The 16,113-nt window shown below is 39.9% G+C and overlaps 1 protein-coding gene across 1 annotated transcript; it reads left to right on the forward strand.

The window, feature by feature from the left end:
• Positions 1-689: 689 nt before the first annotated feature.
• On the forward strand, positions 690-12,758 carry cfap58 (cilia and flagella associated protein 58). Its single transcript, XM_079355632.1, has 18 exons — positions 690-797; positions 1,148-1,417; positions 1,636-1,784; positions 1,859-2,009; positions 2,949-3,143; positions 4,089-4,226; positions 5,172-5,331; positions 5,961-6,043; positions 6,293-6,484; positions 6,632-6,793; positions 7,607-7,753; positions 8,372-8,512; positions 8,604-8,827; positions 9,942-10,050; positions 10,224-10,328; positions 11,100-11,219; positions 11,893-12,017; positions 12,137-12,758. Exons 1-18 carry the CDS (start codon positions 792-794, stop codon positions 12,249-12,251), a joined length of 2,592 nt encoding a protein of 863 aa, XP_079211758.1. The 5' UTR covers positions 690-791; the 3' UTR covers positions 12,252-12,758.
• Positions 12,759-16,113: the final 3,355 nt, after the last annotated feature.

Raw genomic sequence — 16,113 nt, forward strand, 5'->3', positions numbered from 1 at the left:
GCCTTCATAATGTCATGAAGCAAAGGGTACACTGGGCCATTTACAAAAGGAGAGAATAAAAATATGACTCATAATTCCTTATGTCCACTAAAAAAGTGAATCATCGCTCAGCTGTTCATGAAAGCAAGCATTGTGGTATCACTGAACTAAACATTAATGTTAATTTGATCAAATGTATGATTCATGTGGATAAATATAAGAAAAGAGGAGGCTGAGCTGAGGATATTCTCATCGTAACAACCATGTCACCTTACATTTTACTTTTATTTTTGTGTTGCTACTTTGAGACATTACAGATCCGTTAATTAAACCTTATTAATAATAAAAAGTAGGCTAACAGCAGGGGCTGTGATGCTTTATAACCTGTAAAAACCGTAATGACGGAATAATTATCGACGACGTTTTATAGTCTTTTTCGACTGTTAAACAACAAGGCAAGGTGAGAACCATAAAGAACACCGGGCAATAGATGCGCTCTTTGTAGTCCATCTTCGGCAGGTTTGTAGTTTTTACTCAGTAGACCTATTTGACACCGGCAACATCCGCCTAATGAAGTCGAAATCACCGCGGTTGTCTTTTCCCATAACCTCCCGGTTTTGGTCAATGTAAAGAAAAACTTTTTGAAAGTGGGTTACCCCGAGGTGAAACGACACCTTTCTAAAGAAGGATGGGCTACTGCGGACTCTCGTTCTACTCCCGCGAGATCATGGGTTGCTTAGTAACCAACTTCAACAGATCCTACACTGAACACTGTTGGAGTCGTGGTTATTATTGAATTGTTCAATTAAATAATGGAGGTAAGTGACATTTACGAGTGTTTCTCCTCAAAAGTTCATGTTATGACTTGATTTTGTGTTTTAATTACAAGAAAACTCCGTGGTATTTTCCGTATTGGCTGATAAATGGTAGGCTTTAAAGTTTGGCTATTTGGCCGTGCGGAAAGTTGTATATTTTCCCCTACTTCCTGCTCTCGTTTCCTTTTGGGATGGCCTGCCTACCGTACAGTAGGCCCAACAACAGCTTCTGTCTGTTTATTGATAAGTAGGCCAATATCTTTCTTTTCAGTGGTCTAGCCATGTTTAGCCTGTGATGTTTTTTCTTTATACCAGCTTGGACTCTCTCACTTGTGTCTCTGTTGTATTTCAAGGATCCTGGAGCAGGAGGAGAGGACATGTTTCAGTCCTTGGAGGAGTTTCAGAAGATCCTCAGTGAGCTGCTTGGAGACCAGAGTCTGGACAAGGTCCGGGTGGAGTATGAGAAGCTCATCCAGGCTCTGAAGAAGTCCAGAGACAACGAGAAGAGGCTAATGTCTAAATGCAGAGAGCTGAACGCTGAGATCGTGTCCATCTCAACTAAAGTGGCAGCTGCCCTCAAACTATCCCAGGAAGATGAGACCACCATTTCTTCACTAAAGAGGGTAAAGTGCATGAACACAAGAGCATACATCAGCATGTCTCATTAACTTTACCAACATCAAGGTCAACAAATAACCTTACAATAAAATGAATGGAGTGTATTTGGTGTTCGCTATGCATGTTGTACTGTTTTGTATTTGTTGGCTGATGTTTCATCTTTTTGTCCACTTTAAATTCCTTTGACTAAATAAGCAAACTTATTTAAAATGTTCCTGTGCAGGAGCTCGATAAAGCTTGGAAAATGGTTGATACTGCTCATGATAAAGAGAAAAAAGACAAAGAGACCATCGGGACGTTAAAAGAAGACATTTCCAACCTGATTAAAATGAATGAACAGCAAAGTGGTTTCTCTAGGGACCAACAGCAGAGGTGAGACACTTGTTTTTGTTTTTTCTTGTGCATACTGCAGGTAAAGGAGTGTTAATAAATATATGTCTTTTCAGTGAACAGCTAAAATTAATTGAGGATCTGACTAAAGAAAGAGATCAGCTGTTGACAAATGTGGAAGATCTGAGAGATAAACTCAAGCAGACCACCGTGACCCAGCAGGAGGTTGAAGCCAAACGAGATGATGCCTTAAAGAATATTTCTCTGGTAAATATGTCGACCATTCTTGGTCTACAAAGTGAATTATGTAACTTCAAAACCTAAGCTGCAGTAAAATGCTCTTATGTGGCAGTCTTTTAAACTTAATTATAGGTTATCTGAAATCAAATATCCCCTTCTAAATCCTACCATCGATTTAGCTTCCAGGAGACGGTTTATTTGAATAATACTGAATGAAATGAAGACATTAATTAATAGAATGTGTTTTAGTCAAATCAACAATTATTGAGTTACAGCTTCTGTAAAAATAACATGGAAGCAAAGAGTTCATTTCAAAGACAAGTTTTCAACATCATTGCTAAATCCCGATCAGGTTTAGTTACATTCTCTCCTGATCCTGTCTGGACGAGAGGAAGCGGGACGCACTCGAGGACTGGGACTATTTTATACTCTTTACTCTACTCTTTATAAGCTTTAGGATTCATTGTTTTAAAATAATAACGAGATAAAATCCAACTAGCTCCTTTCACTTAACAATGATCAGTTGAGAGGAAACTGCCTGCACTGCTTTTGGGGAAATAATAATCTGGATTAGCAAGGAAATACCGAGCACAAATTGACAAACTACAGCCTGAAAGAAGCTAGATTTGAGACTGGTGTTTATGGTGTTACTGCAGAATCAAACAACACCAGAACAAACCCTGAAACGACCTCTCTCTACCGCTGATTATGGGATAATGAGTCAGTGCAGAGACCCCCCACACCTGGTTTTAAACGGGGACAGTCAGACATACATCTTGTGTTTTAAGTGACATGAGATGGACAATCGGGTGGAGAAATCTTTACTTTTGCTCTAAAAAGAATCCAACTCTCTTTTCTAATCACTTGTAAACTTTGCTCCAGAGTTTGAGTTTGAGCTGTGGCAGCGAGGAGGAACACAAACTCAAGTGAGATGTGAATTGGTCACTGCTCTGTGTCTGACTGCAGCTCCAGCAGGAGCTCCAGGTGCAGCAGAATGAGATTTCTCGGGAGATGAGGTTTAAAGAGAAGCTGGACAAGGAGGTGAAGCAGCTGCACGTCGACATGGAAGCAAAGATGGCGGACATCAAAGCTCTGACTCTGCAGGGCCAAAGAGCAAAAGAGGAGCAGCAGAGGCTGGAGCATCAGCTCAAAGAGCTCAAGGTGAGAACCTTTGGTGTGACGTGCTGTTTTCTTTTGAGGAAACATGTTTCCCATAAAAACGAGAAAATTGATATAAAGACGCATGAAGAGAACGCTCCTATGGTCGTCTTACAGTAAAGTATAATTTAAAGAACAGATCCCCATAAGATCAGTAAGGTTCAGGAATATTACAATTTGAGTCAGTCAGCATTTGCAACACCTTCTCCATAACTTTCTTTTCTAATTCACAGGTGCTCAAATGATTTTTCTTAAGTCCTTGTGTCTCTTATAAAACAACGAGCAGAACAAGTGACAGCAGAGGTGACGCTGTCTCATAATACATAAACAGTTACAATTTAGACAGTGTGCACGACTTTGCCTGCAACAAAATATTGGGTCCCCAGGACTCCTGTTTTTGTTGCCATGGTGAGATAGATATATATACACACACACACAGTGCAATACACTCACTGAATAGTTTTAATGCTGGTTTATATGCTGGCGTGGGATGAAAAAGACTTTCAATTTTGGTTTTGTTGCGTTCATGAGGACAGGTGGAAACTATTCTCTTAGTGAAATGAGCGTTATTCATGCTGACTTGTTTTGGCAGGATGACAATGAAAACTTGAATTGTGCTTCAGTGAGTGAACCTTCAGTGAAGCAGAGTTTATGTTCCCAGACTGAGAGAGAGAGAGAGAGAGAGAGAGCAAGAGCGAGAGAATTAAAGCATTTATGATTTATAGACATGAGTTAATCATCTTAATGCTGTAATTAAATCTGACATTGTTGGTCAACAAGCCAAATGTTAACCTATAAACATATATGAATTGAATCATTTGTGTACAACAAGCTGCAGAGGTAACATCACAATGTTGAGTTAACAGTGAGCCATAACACACTCTGACCTGCAGGATGTTGTAGAAACAAATCCTTCCCTCACTCCGATCCTTTCTCTGACTGTGACAGATTTTAAACGAGCGAACGAGCAAGGAGCTGGAGCATACGCAGGTGAAGAACAGCAAACTGCAGCAGGAGTGCGAGCAGCTCTCGTCAGTCAAAGAACGTCTCAGCCTGGAGAACCAGCAGAGCGCAAATGAGCTCAAGGTAAAGAGTGCACCAGCAAGATGCATCCTTAGCTAAATGATCGTGTGTGTTTGCACTATTTATGTCAGCCTGTAACAAAGAATGATTTTAAATGTGAATAGGATTTAGAGAGCCTTCAGGTAGCAGCAGAGATGAGAGATATTCCTCAAGCCCTAACTGCTATGTTACACAACATTGAGTTATTACAGTCCTAGATGACTACAGGAAAAAGGAATTTGTCAAAAATGAAAATGGGCCGAGGTTACATTTCTTTTTTTTTTTACTGAGTCATGAAGGGAGAGTCTCTATTGATACCCTTCTTTTCTAGACATTTTAGTGCACCATGCTTTATTAGTGTGATACCCAACAGGCCTACAGTATGGACATGCAGCGTGCAGTGATGACATCATAGAAAGAGGTAGAGCTTTGTAGTCTTAACTTAATATATCTCCAAAATGCCTGATGTTCATGTAATAAAACGAGAAGTGATTAGACTTTTATTGAGCTAACTCTGGTCTCTGATCTACTGTAGTGAATCAACCCTGATGACAGAATAGTGATCCTGCCCTATTTAACCACAAGAGGGCACTGTTCTTACAGTACTAAATGTGAAGATAAATTAAACAGATGTCTGATGGGTTTATAACTGTTCCCTCTCCTAGAAAGATACATGTGAATGAGTTGAAAGCTGAAGCAGGTAGAAACAGGGAAAGAAGGAGACTAGAAAGAGGAGGACTTTCAGCAAAGTACCTGGGTTGTTATTCAAACCTTAAACATGGCCTGAGGTTGATGATTTTGTCTGAAGAACTTAGATTTTATGGCATACATTTTGGAAGCGATCAGACAGACGGACAACATTTGAGTTGTAGTCATCAGTGAACAAGCTCTTCTTTTATGAATAAACCCTTTCCCTGTCCTTATACTGCTGTGTACTGGTGGATACGACTCCTCCTCTCCTACTCCTAGATGAAAGAGGAGGAGGTGAATCAGATGCGTCAGGAGGTGGCCAAACAAACAAAAATGAGAGAAATCATCCAGAAAAAGTTCCACCAGATGGAGGAGCAGAAATCCGACGTGGACGTGCAGAGGGAGACCCTGAGAGCTCAGGTCGCTGGTCTGGAGAAAGGTAAGAGAGCTCTCTCCCTCACTGCTGAGCTGCTCAACATGAAATGACTTCTTACATCTAACATGAAGAACAGGTGTATTCAGACTGCAATAACTTTTTCATAGTTCTAGAAAATGCTAAGATCCCCCCCTCCTCCTCTTTATTGAATCAGCACAGCAAACACAAACTGTAACCATTTGTTGAAAAGAAAGAGTAATTAGCCCTTCTATGAAAACTGTACTGAGAGAGGGCTTGGCTGTAGAAAATGTTGATTTGACATTTTAATAGATTGAGGTCACCAAGTCTTTGGAGGAAAACAAGTCCATCTGTTTGACTCCCATTCACTGACACATAATCCGTTTCTGTACTCTGTTTTTAGTCTCCTTTTTATGAACTTGTTGCACTACTAATCCTTACTTTATTCTTTTGTTGTATTTTGTTGAAGTGTTTGTATGTACTTTGTCTTTTCTGCATTTGTTAACAAATATAAAAACAGTGAATATCACTTCTCTTCTCACACAGTATAATTTTTTATTCAGAGTTAATTATGCTTAATGGCATATTTAGAAAGCTCATGGTAGGAAACAGATAAACACTTTGACAGCAGTATTTATTCTTACCATGTAATTAAAGGCATCTCATCTGTGCAGATTTAGAATCTTCCAAAAAGCAGGCTGAAGTTGACCGTAAAGCCATCGAGGAGCTGATCAGAGAGAGAGACATCATGAATAAGGTTGAGTTTCTTTTCCTTCTTTAACTGAGCGGGACATGTTGTCGTATAGATACGGATTCAGAGGGAGCGCAGAGGGCAGGCGATGGATGTAGGAGGGGAGAACTAAGGAAAAGCTACTTTCAAAATCATGCTAGCAACCCTGACTTTAAGCTGCATGACAGTTTTTATAATACGTTATGATAACTTAAATAGAAATACTCCTAACGATGATCATGTGTTTCCATGTTCCTGTACAAACCCAATCAATAGAACATAGTCAAAGCATCACAGTCTACGGAGAAACAGCAGAGCCTGGTGAAACTCCTCGAGCAGGACAAGAAGACCCTCGAACACGAGATCAGTGGTTACCGCCAGGAAGCCCAGAAGCAACGCAAGATCATCCAGCAGCTGGAGAAAGAACGGGACCGCTACATCAACGAGACCAGCAGCCTCATGCACAAGGCAGGTTAAGCAGGAGAACAGGATTGTTATGTCGTATTTTTTTTAGTCGGGTAACTTTAAGATTGAAAGTTTTATTTCACAACAGTATTGGTAAACTTTGCTTCACCTCAACTTCTCTGGGGGGGAAACTTTTCGATGTTTCCACAGGTGCAGCAAAAAATGAGTGATCTTGAAATAAGAGAGAATGAAATATTTGACTGGAGAAAGAAAGTCACCGAGGCTGAGTGCAGACTCAAACAGCAAGAAAACCTGCTGGAGAGTGTTGTAGCTGAAAGGAACCTCTACAGCAAAAACCTCATTGAGGCTCAGGTATGATGATTGTATTTCTGTCATTCACATCGTATCTTCATCTCTGCGAAATGATCATTTTTAGACAAAGTGTTGGTGCATAAGACTGGTACTGTTCAAGCTGAGACATTTGAAAGTCTTTTACCGTGTACAGTTCCACCACTAAGCTGTCCCACAAAGATCTATTTTGGGCCCATTTAAATGCTCTTATATACATATAATCAACCATTCCTATTCCCTGATATAGACTCAGCTATTAGCTGATGATAACATTTTAAAAAAGTATTTGCCTGAGTTTGAATTAACGTCATAGCCCAATTTACTGAGGGATTCAATTATTGCTGTCTGCATTCCAATGTCTCAGAAACTCCCAGTTAGTTTTTCACTAAAAAGATATCAACTTAATTGACCCACCAATTATTGATATTAGACATGATACTGTAGGTCAGATCCAAGGATTTCAGGTGTTTTGTTTTTGTACTGAGTCAGGTACTTTGAAATGGTTTTTAATAAAACAACTCCTTAATAATGAGTTGAAATGGCATATTGCTGTAATGGTTAGGGATGATTTTTTTTTTCAAACCTGTTTGTCATTGTGTTTAAATTCTGTATTACTATTTAAATAACATTTTTATATTCTGATGTTTGTTTGGCTGACAGGCGGTGGAACGTTTCGTAAACGTCTTGTAATGATATTTTTTTTTACCACCAGCTGCCATTATTTTTTGACAGAGCATAACGTACACATACATATTTAACTTTGGAGTGGTCTGATATCCTGCTCTCTCTCCCTCTTATTGATCGACTCCCTCCACTGTCTTGTCTCTACGTCAGGAAGAGATTGCAGAGATAAAGAGGAAGATGAAGACCATGAACAACCAGGTCACCAGACTGAGAGATGAGATCACGGGGAAGGAGCTGGCCCTCGCCAAAGATCAACAGGAACAAAAGCGCTTAGAGAAAGATAACGAGGCACTCAAGGTACTACAGTCTTTTCAGGGTTTCTTTTGGGTCCCTCATCCTTTTCTAGAGTCTCATCATTTAGCTGTTTCGGTCACCATGTTTTGCACAAAAGCCTCAGTCAGTTCTGAAACTTACCCGGGCACTGGGGACATTTGCTGCCTGATGTTTTCTGCACCCTGGTCTATTCTTGTAAAAACAGTATCTCAAGATTTCCTGAAAGAACATCGTCAAGTTTCAGTCAGATGTCCCCTTAACATCTTGATGTATTAATGGAAATTTATGGATGATGAAAAATCATTGTGACCATGTGTCTATTGACACAGTATCTCTGCAAAGGGAGTTTTATCCCATCTGGTTGATATCTGTCAGACAGAATGACACAATCTTCAATTTATGTGCACAAACTTCCCACACTCTCAATGTTTAGCCCCTTTTTTCTGATGTGCAGAGATCTACTGACACTTGCATGCATAGAAAGACACTCTCAGTCTGTGAGAAAAAGTGATGGATTTGAAACAGGCTTTTAATCTCAAACCAGTAATAGTAGTTTAGACTGCATTCATGTGCTACGTTCCAGGAATGTATTTGTCTGACTCGGTAGGTTATGTGTACACTCATCTTTGTTTTCTGCTGCAGGTGGAGCTGCAGACAATCAGGCTTCAGCTACTAGAAAAAAAGCAGCATGTTGACAGTCAGAAAGCAGAACAGCAAAAATTGCAGAGGATTATATCAGACGCTGATGCTGAGCAGATCCAACAGAAGAAGCAGCTGGAACAGGTGCGGAAAGAGAAGGTGTTTAACAAGATTGAGCAGAGAGAGGACAAACAGCTAAGATAGCTGATAACTTGTTGGTGAATCTTCTTTCAAGGTAATCAGAGAGCGGGACAGCCTGGGCAAACAGCTGCTCCGCCACAATGATGAGCGTGCTCTGCTGTACGAGAAGATCAGGATCCAGCAGTCCATCCTGAGTAAGGGCGACTTCCACTACAACCAGAGGATTGAGGACATTCGCCTGCTCAAGCTGGAGATCAAGAGGCTCCGACGCAAGAAGAGCATCCTGGACAAGACTGTACCCAACACAGAGGACCTCAGGTAACAGAGAGAAGCCTGACATTGTCAGGTGGAGTTTGAAAGAGACAGTCAGCACTGAAGTTACCAGAAACAGAAAAGCAACCGACGCCTGTCCATCATGAACCGCTTACAGGTTTTAGATAGAGAAAAGAATTTGTGAGGTGAAAACAGAGAAACTGTGCAATTTCACAAGTGGGTCTCAGGTGAATTTCAATGGTAACAAGCTGAGCTTTGTGCCGTGCAATAAGTTACAATTTCTGTGTTATCACAATACGAGTGTTCCCAATAAGCACATCGCAAACACCTGAATGTAAAGCACATTTAAACAAGAACTGCTTTGCAATGCTTCCACATGAAAGCATGAAGCTCAACTGGCTATGTGCTATACTCAGATTAACTGGCACCAAATAAGTAATGTAAAAAAACGTTTGGATTTGGGAGGGACGTGACACAGACACAGGCGTTTTATAAAACGTTGAGAGGAGCAGATAGAGATATGAAGTGAGGCTTAGAGCTTATATTTACTCTTTATGATTTGATAAAAATGCATAAACGTGTTTTAATGGCAAATTAAACAAATGACAGTCAAGCAACTATTTATAGGTGAACTCCTTAGCAAGGATGTGATCATATGATGTATAATGGTATTCAGTAAAGCACCAGGAGGCAGATCTGTGCGGTTGCTTGTTGAACCATTAATCACTGGTACGTGGTCAATGTGATTGAGGGCAGAAAGGAGAGAGAGAAAGAGGTGACCTACAAAGTGCAGCATTTAGAGAAGAGGATTCAAGTTAAAGATGGAGGAAGAGTGAGAGCCGGAGCCAGAGGTAGGACTGACCTTCAAACTTCTTGTTTACAAACCATGAGGAAATCTTTTTTTTTTCAACCCAGTATCTTAAATACGGCTTATCAATATTAGACAGCCTGTAGTAACCACATGACCTCCATTTAAAGCTAATAGTCATGCATGGTAAATGTGACATTTGAGGCAAAGGATGAGTGTAATATAGTTAGTATTTATTTATGCACTAAAATTGTCCTCCAGAGAATTATGGGACTTTGAGAATATGTATGGTTAAAGTGATACATGTATTAAAGGTGTTCATTTAAATTAAGTTAAACTGTATTGTGGCAGGCGCGAGCTGTTCCACTTGCAGAGGGAGCTGCTGAGAGAGAGGGTGAGGAGCAGCGTACTGGAGGATCAGCTGAAGCCCATAAACATTCACAGATGGAGACGCCTGGAGGTGAACAGCTTGTTTGAAAGTGTCTGTGTTTGTGAGCTGGAGGACGTTTCAGCTGTGTGCTCTTGTAATGGTTTTTCTTTGCCTCACAGGTAACATGAATGTCTCCTTTCTAGCGTATGTGAGAGTCCTCTCAAACCTTCCTCAAAGACTGTATTAATGTCTCTCCCCTGCAGGGCAGTGATCCTGGAAAATACGAACTCATCCAGAAGATTCAGTCCTTACAAAAACGACTCATCACCAAAACACAAGAGCTGGAGGAACGAGAACTCTTATTACAGGTAGACACTCATTACACACAAGCACACTTGATCATTGTGTGTTTTTTCTAACAAGAGCTGGTTCAAAATATGTAGCCAGAAAGGGTTCCAGAGTGGTGCAGAGATTAGCACTGTTGATTCACAACGAGGAGGTTTCTGGTTTGTCAGACAGGAGCATGCTTGTCAGGTTAAATGGTAACTCTAAAAAACCTGTCGGTGTGAGTGTGGCTGGTTGTCTGTCTCTGTTTGTCAGCACTGTGAATGACTGGCAAACAGGTGTACCTCTTACCCAGTGACAGCTGGGATCGGCTGGAGTTGGCCGTCACTCCCCACGACCCCAAACAGAAAAAAAGTGGTATAGATAATGGATGCATGAAGGCATAAATGTGTGTGTATTCAGTAACTCCCAAATGTACATAGTGATTTAAGCACATAAACAAAATCGGCCTATAAACTAGAAACTAGAAGGTTTCTGACTGAAAAACCACTGTCCTATTTAAAGAAGGCGAAAGTTAAACAGGTTCACAGGTGTAAGTGGAAAAACTCAATTATAAAGCTGTTCCAGCTGCTCCTGAAGTCCTCCAGAGAGAGGATTACATTAAACTGGTACTGAAATCACTGCTGAAGACTCCTCTGTCTGGATCTGATGTTTCGTTTCTCTCATGCTCTCATACAGCACACTGTCTGCTGTGTTTCTATCTGTGTATTAATTACATTTCATACTGTGATTAAAACGGTATGTATTATCTGACTCTATTTGTTACTATTGTTCTGTTTGTATTCCACACAAAGGAGAAGGAGAAGCTGTACGTGGAGCTGAAGCACATCCTGGCCCGTCAGCCGGGTCCGGAGGCGGTGGAGCAGCTCCAGCTGTGTCAGTGGACCCTCAGAGACAGAACAAAGAAACTCAAGGTCATCCACTTTCACCTTCTCTGTCCCGAGCAGTTCTCTCGGTCCATTCACAACCAGGTTGTGATGGCAATTTATAAATCCTTCTACATAATCAAAGTCCAACAAAGACCTTGTTCTGAATGTGAGACTCTTTTCATTTATTTGGCTATTGGCTCATTTTCAGCCCCTGACTTGGCTTTTAGGATTGAAACAGAAGCATTAGACCTAAAAAAAAAATACATAAAGATACTGTACAAATAAAGACATTACAAACACAGTGCAGATAAAAGACTAAGTATGACAAACTGAGGATTTTAAGTGGAGACAGTCAATGCTCATAGACTTCATATTTGTGTCAGTGTGTTGTAGCTGTGAGTGGAAAGTGTTACAGCCATTTTCTAGAGTCAAATCTTCTCAGTTTATGCAGCTCTCTATTTTTCGTGCTCTTTTTTTGCTTTTAATCTTATAAATAATACACACAATGTAAAGGCCTGATTTAAGAGCTTCTTAGATTATTACAACAAAACTTCAAGCCTTAAAACTTTTTTTTCACCCTGGTTTTAGGAAGAGTTTTTAAAGAAAAGTTAAAGAAAAAATCAAATAAAATCGCTTTTTTATAAGAGAAAAGGAGCTAATTTCTTCTCTTTTTTTGTCTTCGATCTATCACCGTACAATTTTCCATCTCACTCCACAGGCTCTGTTAGCCGAGCTGCGGATGCTCGACTCCAAGATGAACGAGTACAAAAGTGAGAATCAAAGTTTAGCTGGTGAGCTAGCGAACATCAAGAAGAAGTACCTGAGTCAGAAAAAACTTCACAGGTGAGGCTCATTTTCATTTGACAGCTCGAGATGAAAACACAGGACTCATTCTACGCAGAAGAACCCGTTGACTGTGGCATCTTGTGATAGCTGTGTCCACTCTCTGATTGTCTCTTCAGCGAGCAGAGGTCTAAAACGAAGGTGGAGCAGCTGGAGCCGCTGCCTCAGCTGAGCAGCAAACCTCACTTCACAGGAGGAGGCTTCAGGATCGACAACCCTGCAAGAAGACAATAGACGTTGTAATGGGAGACTCCTGTCGCACCTTAGACAATTTCAATAATTTAAAGCAGGAACATTTCTCCTACAACGTTACCTGATATTATCAGCCAATCAAATATCCCTTTTTTTTTTCTACCTTCAAGTACTTCTGAACTCTCTGACAAAGACGAGTAGATGACATTGTAAATGCATCTTGTTGATTCATTATTAAAAGAAGGTTTATTCAATTATAAGACTTCTGAGAATTGTATTTGGATCCTGGATAGAAATCAAGCGGACAACTTGTAAAACCTGTACCTGTAAAAACACTTTTTTGTAGAGTGGGTGTTAAGTAAGACAGTTTAAGTTGGCCTCCTCTGTTCCTTTGTTAGTTTTTAACATGATGTTCATGTCATCACCACTAGATGTCAGCAAAACACAAACTGACTAAAGGTCCCAAAACCAGCCTCTATCTCCCAGAGTACTTTAGAAATATGTGGATGAAAAGATAGACTTTGAAATAAAATAAAGTATTTGTGTTCAGTGTTGTATGATTTGATTTAAAGCATGGGACTCCAAATTAAAGCTTTCACATGATGTGCAGAATCTCATGTGTTCTTCAATGAATGGAAATGACACACATAAGCCACTGTTGTTAATGGAGTGCTGGACAGTCACTTCTGTCATATCATTAAGTTCAGAAAAAGTTCTGGCTAAATCATTCGGCATTGTGAAGTCCACCTGAAGGTGATTTCACCTCAAAGTTTGAGAGTCTGTGCGTGTGGAGATTGGGATTTGGGTAAGACCACACCTGACATACAACAGTGTTGTTTGTAGTCTCCTTGTAAATTAAGCCAAGCTTGCGTGAGAAAAAATGTGGACTTTAACTCTATGCAAATACAAATGTTGATTTAGCAAGCTTCTGCAGAATGAAGTTTTACCCCCGCCACTGCTCATAGCTCTTCTGCCTCTTTGTCCCACCTCCTGAAAAACAAATCCACAGCATCAACAGCTCTGCTCTGCTTGTTGAAAGAGTCTAAAAAGTGAGCACAAAGTCCTTCTTACTGCCTTCTGTTGTTTGTGGAGTAAAACAGATTTTCCAGCGCAATTACAGCGTAACTATGGAAACCATGTCAGTGCAGTGACGAGTTGTGTTGCCGTAGTAATGAGAGTCCTTCTCCAACCAAACAGATCTTTCTTCTTTTATCTTGTCTGAATGAAGACACCGCTGACACTGTAATGAAGCTGCTTTTTTATTTTTATTTATTTTATTTTTTTTCTAATTTAAATGATGTGTCACACAGATGATAATATTGTGTGTACACTACAGCATGTTGTATGTTCACACACACACACAGACACACACACATAGGCTACATAAACATTGGTGTAGGTGTAGTGAGCACAGTGTGTTCTGTGATGAAACGTGAAGGTGGGTGCAGCTCGTCCTGTGTTCTGCTGTCAGCTGTTCAGTGAATCAGTCTGGAGCTTCTCTCTTTGTCTCCATTTTAAATAACAGAAGCTATTTTAGAATCAGAAAAACACCTTTTCTCTCAAGGAAAATACTTCTATTATATTCCTACAGAGGTTTATTGGTGCCCAGCATTTTGAATACAGACATCAAATAATGTTCTATTCCAATTATTTGAATATATACTAAATATTTGACATCTCGCGCATATTTAACTTGTTTTTCTTTTTAAGATTTATTTTTTGGCATTTTATAGCCTTTATTGTGTGTGTGTGTGTGTGTGGGGGGGGAGGCACTACCACAGGACGGACACGAGCCCGGCCCGCCCGTGCGAGTACTGTGCCTCAATGCATGGGTGCATTGGCATTGTGCCACCGGCGCCCCTTTTTCAACATTTTACTGAAATCATGTCATTTGCCTTTTTATTTTGTCTTCATCTTTTGGACATTGTTTTCAAGATTTTAATATTTAAAATTTCCCTTTTGGGCTTCCTCCTCTAAATGTATTATTTGACTTTATTCTTGACATTTAGACACATCTCAGAATTGGACCTACATGTTTTCTGGTAAAACAAAAGAGAGCCTTAACAACCTACTGACTTTCATTTCTTCATAACCGCCAGCTTTGATCTTAAAATTTGAGGTTTTAGTCGTGAGAGTCACAGTTAGTTGTGCTTTAAAAAGGTCAGCTGTTTAATATACTGTATGACAGTAACAAGCAGGAATAATCCAACAGGAGAGAAAAACACATAGAAGTTTGAAACTTGACTGTTGCCGAGCAACCCAAACAGTCTCCTAAAAGGGTCGAAGTGATTGGCAAGTTGAGCCAAAGCTCGATTCAGGTGAACGCCGGCTGGTTCTTCTTTTGACTTCAGTTCAGAAATTCAGAATGTTGTAACGACAGCAAAAAAAAAAACTGCGTTGCTGCACGAAGAAGTTCTCTGATCTGTAACTGGTAAAAGTTACATTTGGTTAAAAAGGTGCAGTACGTGAATTAATAAAAAGTATCTTAAGCATAGTTTGCCCCCCATGCAATGACGATTCTGACGTCAAGTCGGACACTTCATTCTTTTACAAGTTTCTGAGATGATGTTCAGACTTGAGCAAGTGTTCATGAGCGTTTTACAACCGAATCGGTTGTTTGACTCAGACCTGTTAAAAAAGTGAAAAAAAATACAGAGGAGGGTGATCACAGACACAGATCAGATGTATATTTATTTAAATCAACAGTTCCATTTATTATACTTACTGTAGTGACATGCAATGATCAAAATCCTTTATTTTAACTAACATTTTAACAAAATATCGTGACACACTATCTTTAAAGAAAGATGTTCAGTATGAACCCTCTGATTCACTTTCTGAACTCTGTCAAACCTGTCATGCTGTTTTAATCTTAATCTGTCAAATCTGCTCTGATCTGAGAGCTGGGTGATCCTGACCTCAGAGATGAGTCTTATTATAATATCTCCTGATCCGAGTTCACTCTGGGTGTGATCATCACATGTGGAATAATATGTGCGTTAATGTGTTTACACTCATACAGCGGAGGATTTGAGACAGCAGGTCTAAACCCAAAGCACAGATTGAAATCAGGGATTACACCGGTTTTCCAACACAGTCAGTGAAGGATGGAGGGGCCAAAATCAAGATCAGTAAATATGTACCTGATAAGAAAACTCATATGAAGTGTTAAACTAACACAGAGACTGTCCCTGATCAATATAATGCAAACTACATTTAAATCATTAAACTCTTGTACTTACCACATGGTAGAAACAGGAACAGTTCATCAAACACGCAGACTTGATCCAAAATAAATCCAGTAAGAGTTTATAGGCTATCACTATACATGACTGCACTCAGTGACGGTATGTGCTGGGCCTTCCTCCCAGGTATACGCTCTACCTGTAGATTGTGCACACAAAAACAAATAAAATGCTGAAAAAATAAACAAATGATAAGCAAATGAAAAGTTAAATAATGCTCCTACAGGCACTTTAAAGACAACATAGCAGGGAGTGAATAAAAGTGACGTTGTCAAACGTGAAAACATTTACACTCAAACCATGTTTGTCATTGTTGTCTGTACTGTGATTGTTGTGTTCAGGTATTAAAGGATGCTTTAACCATTCTTTGAGACTATAGTCTGCAGACAATAGTACAAATATGTGGACCATAAAGAGAATCATTTATTAATGTTGCATATGAACAATGCTTGTTTTGCTTATTTTATTTTACAGCAAGTTTCAACAAGCAAGCATCGTGGAATTTATATTCATTTCTTTCACAGAGCTGTTTTGAATTGGCAGTAATCTGGGTTTTGAATGATATCTCTGTGTGCATGTGTTCTCTGTAGTCAGACTATTGTCAGGATGGTTCAGCAGACAATAGGTGGAAGCTGCTGAAAGGATTCAATGGACGATGG

Source organism: Symphodus melops (genome assembly GCF_947650265.1).
Source record: "Symphodus melops genome assembly, chromosome: 11".
NCBI lineage: Eukaryota > Metazoa > Chordata > Actinopteri > Labriformes > Labridae > Symphodus > Symphodus melops.

Bases quoted from the DNA above. Each gene is read 5' to 3' on its own strand.
- cfap58 (XM_079355632.1), top strand. The intron at 2,010-2,948 runs GTAAATATGTCG...GTCTGACTGCAG, and splicing joins CCTTAAAGAATATTTCTCTG to CTCCAGCAGGAGCTCCAGGT. The intron at 6,794-7,606 runs GTATGATGATTG...TCTCTACGTCAG, and splicing joins AAAACCTCATTGAGGCTCAG to GAAGAGATTGCAGAGATAAA.